Source organism: Mustela nigripes, unplaced genomic scaffold (genome assembly GCF_022355385.1).
Source record: "Mustela nigripes isolate SB6536 unplaced genomic scaffold, MUSNIG.SB6536 HiC_scaffold_6526, whole genome shotgun sequence".
In the NCBI taxonomy this organism is placed as follows: domain Eukaryota; kingdom Metazoa; phylum Chordata; class Mammalia; order Carnivora; family Mustelidae; genus Mustela; species Mustela nigripes.
Genome location: NW_026745932.1, coordinates 1 through 2,464, shown reverse-complemented (window position 1 = coordinate 2,464; position 2,464 = coordinate 1). Strand labels below are relative to the sequence as shown.

The 2,464-nt window shown below is 38.5% G+C and overlaps 1 protein-coding gene across 1 annotated transcript; it reads left to right on the top strand.

Moving 5' to 3' along the window:
- Positions 1 to 1,707: 1,707 nt before the first annotated feature.
- On the top strand, positions 1,708 to 2,457 carry LOC132009176 (putative olfactory receptor 2B8; the record flags this gene model as incomplete). The annotated part of the gene is made up of 1 exon (XM_059387518.1): positions 1,708 to 2,457. A coding segment is annotated over exon 1 (750 nt), but the record flags the coding sequence as incomplete, so codon positions are not given.
- Positions 2,458 to 2,464: the final 7 nt, after the last annotated feature.

Genomic DNA, 2,464 nt, shown 5'->3' with positions numbered 1-2,464 from the left:
TTTATTTGCTCTTCTGAGCAGGTGTGAGTCTGGGCACATTCCCTGTTTTGCACATTTACACTGTCTCAGAAACTTTTATAATTAATTCCATTAAGAATGTTTTGTGGATAGGTTTATTTATTTATTTTTTTTTTGTGGATTTAACTGAATGCATCTCTACAGGAAATCCAAGGAAGTAAAAAATAATGTGAAATACTTTATCCTCTATTCTGATTCCATAAATACTTACTTTATGCCAGTTTTGTACCAATTCCTTTCACACACTAGTGGGTCTGCCCTGAAACCTGATTCAGATATTTAGTCTCAGAAGAACAAGAAATGAACTGTATGCCTAAGCATTTGAACATGAAAGAACTGAAACACTCATTTTCTGAGCCTCTTTGGTTGGTTTATAACTGCTTCTTCAGTACTAAGCAGCTGGAAGTATAGGGTCATCAGACTCACCCGAGCACTGGTAATGTGTCTGATTCAGTATCATTAACTCTGCAAGACAACTTCGAAAAGGTACTAACCTAATGTGGACGGGTATCTGAGATTTTAGATAATACCCGAATATCCTGTTCTATGACCTTCTGTGTTGTACTTAAAGGTTTCCATTATAGGCATTTACTTGTCATTGCTTTGAGAATATATTTGTCCTTATCTCTATATATTTATCTATTTAAATATTTTAGCATAGGGGTTTTACCATAGGGAGTGAAGCAGAACATTACATTTTGTACATAGATTACACAGTTGGGTAAATTTTTAAAATGTTTATTCTGAGTAGAATGTTGACAGTGGATAATCCCCCGTTTTTTAGGAATTTCATGTGCTCTATTTGGTACTGTTTGGAGCAGAAATCTGCAGATGGAAGAGGAATGTCATGGCCAGTGGATTTTAGAGTTCTGATCCCCCCTGACTATGCAGGGCCAAGGAATTTTTCAGAGTTCTGGTTATACTGTTACCATGATTTTAAGCATCTTTAGGACAAAAGTTAAGCAGTGTAATTGAATGGTGGTGGTGTTTTCAGGTTCTCTCTGATTTGAGTATTTAGTTGTTTTATTACCATACGAAAAAAATCCGAACAAACCTGTAGCTTTTATAAATTTAGTATCTTAGAGAGATACTGTATCTCTCTAATACATACAATGTTCATATGCAGAACTATTAATGATATTTTGAATGTAATTAATTATTTGTATATGTACATTCCAGTTAATAAATTCTTATATCTGAGTGTATTTTTGCAATTATGTTTTATTTTATTGCATGTGAGGTGTGTAGAAATCCAGTTGTGTACAATCATGAAATATGTATTTACAGTAAAGTCTCTCTTTCTTTCCTTCTTTCTGATTCTTCCTGATGGTTCTCCCTCTTTTTCCCTCATCCCCATTCTTTCTAGAATGTATGTACAAACTTATAGTACTTTAAGTGTCTTTAAGCTCAGACTGAAAGACTTTTAATATTTATGACTGATGGCAACACAATGTCCATTATTTCATTTTCTTAAATTATGTATTAATGATTCACTGTTCATGATAATGTGGAACTAAATTGGTATAAGCTATGTCAATTTCAGTCATTTACTTAAGTACTACCTTTAATATTCTGTGGCCATGTCTTATGACAGATCCACCTCCCCCACCACCAACTTCTTTTTTTTTATGATTTCTTTTAAAAGTTGCTAAATGCTTGGTACAGGCAGGAAACATGTGCTAACAGAGTATGGAACAGAAGAATGGCAGTTCTTTCACGGGGTTTTTCCTGCTGGGGTTCTCTGACCGGCCTCAACTGGAGCTAGTCCTCTTTGTGGTTCTCCTGATCTTCTATTTGTTCACTCTGCTGGGAAACACCACCATCATTGCCTTGGCCCAACTGGACCCAAATCTTCAGACTCCCATGTACTTTTTCCTCTCCAACCTAAGCTTTCTGGACCTGTGTTACACGACCAGCAGTGTCCCGCAATTCCTGGTTCATCTCCGGACAACAGACAAGTCTATCTCATTTGGTGGCTGTGTAGCTCAGCTCTTCATCTCGCTTGGGCTGGGATGCACGGAATGCATTCTGTTAGGGGTCATGGCATTTGACCGCTATGCAGCCATCTGCAAGCCCCTGCAGTACACTGTGATCATGCACCCCCGTCTCTGTGCCCTCATGGCTTCTGTGTCATGGTTCATTGGTTTTGGCAACTCCCTGTTGCAGACAGTGCTCATCTTCCTTTTACCACTTTGTGGGAGAAATAAAATAGACCACTTTGTTTGTGAGATTCCCGCACTGCTCAAGCTTGCCTGTGTAGACACCACTGTGAATGAGTCTGAGCTCTTCTTTGCCAGTGTGATCATTCTCCTGATACCTGTGGCATTAATCATCTTCTCCTATGGTCAGATCGTCAGGGCGGTCTTAAGAATAAAGTCATCTGCAGGGCAGAGGAAAGTGTTTGGCACATGTGGGTCCCACATCACAGTGGTCTCCCTGTTCTATG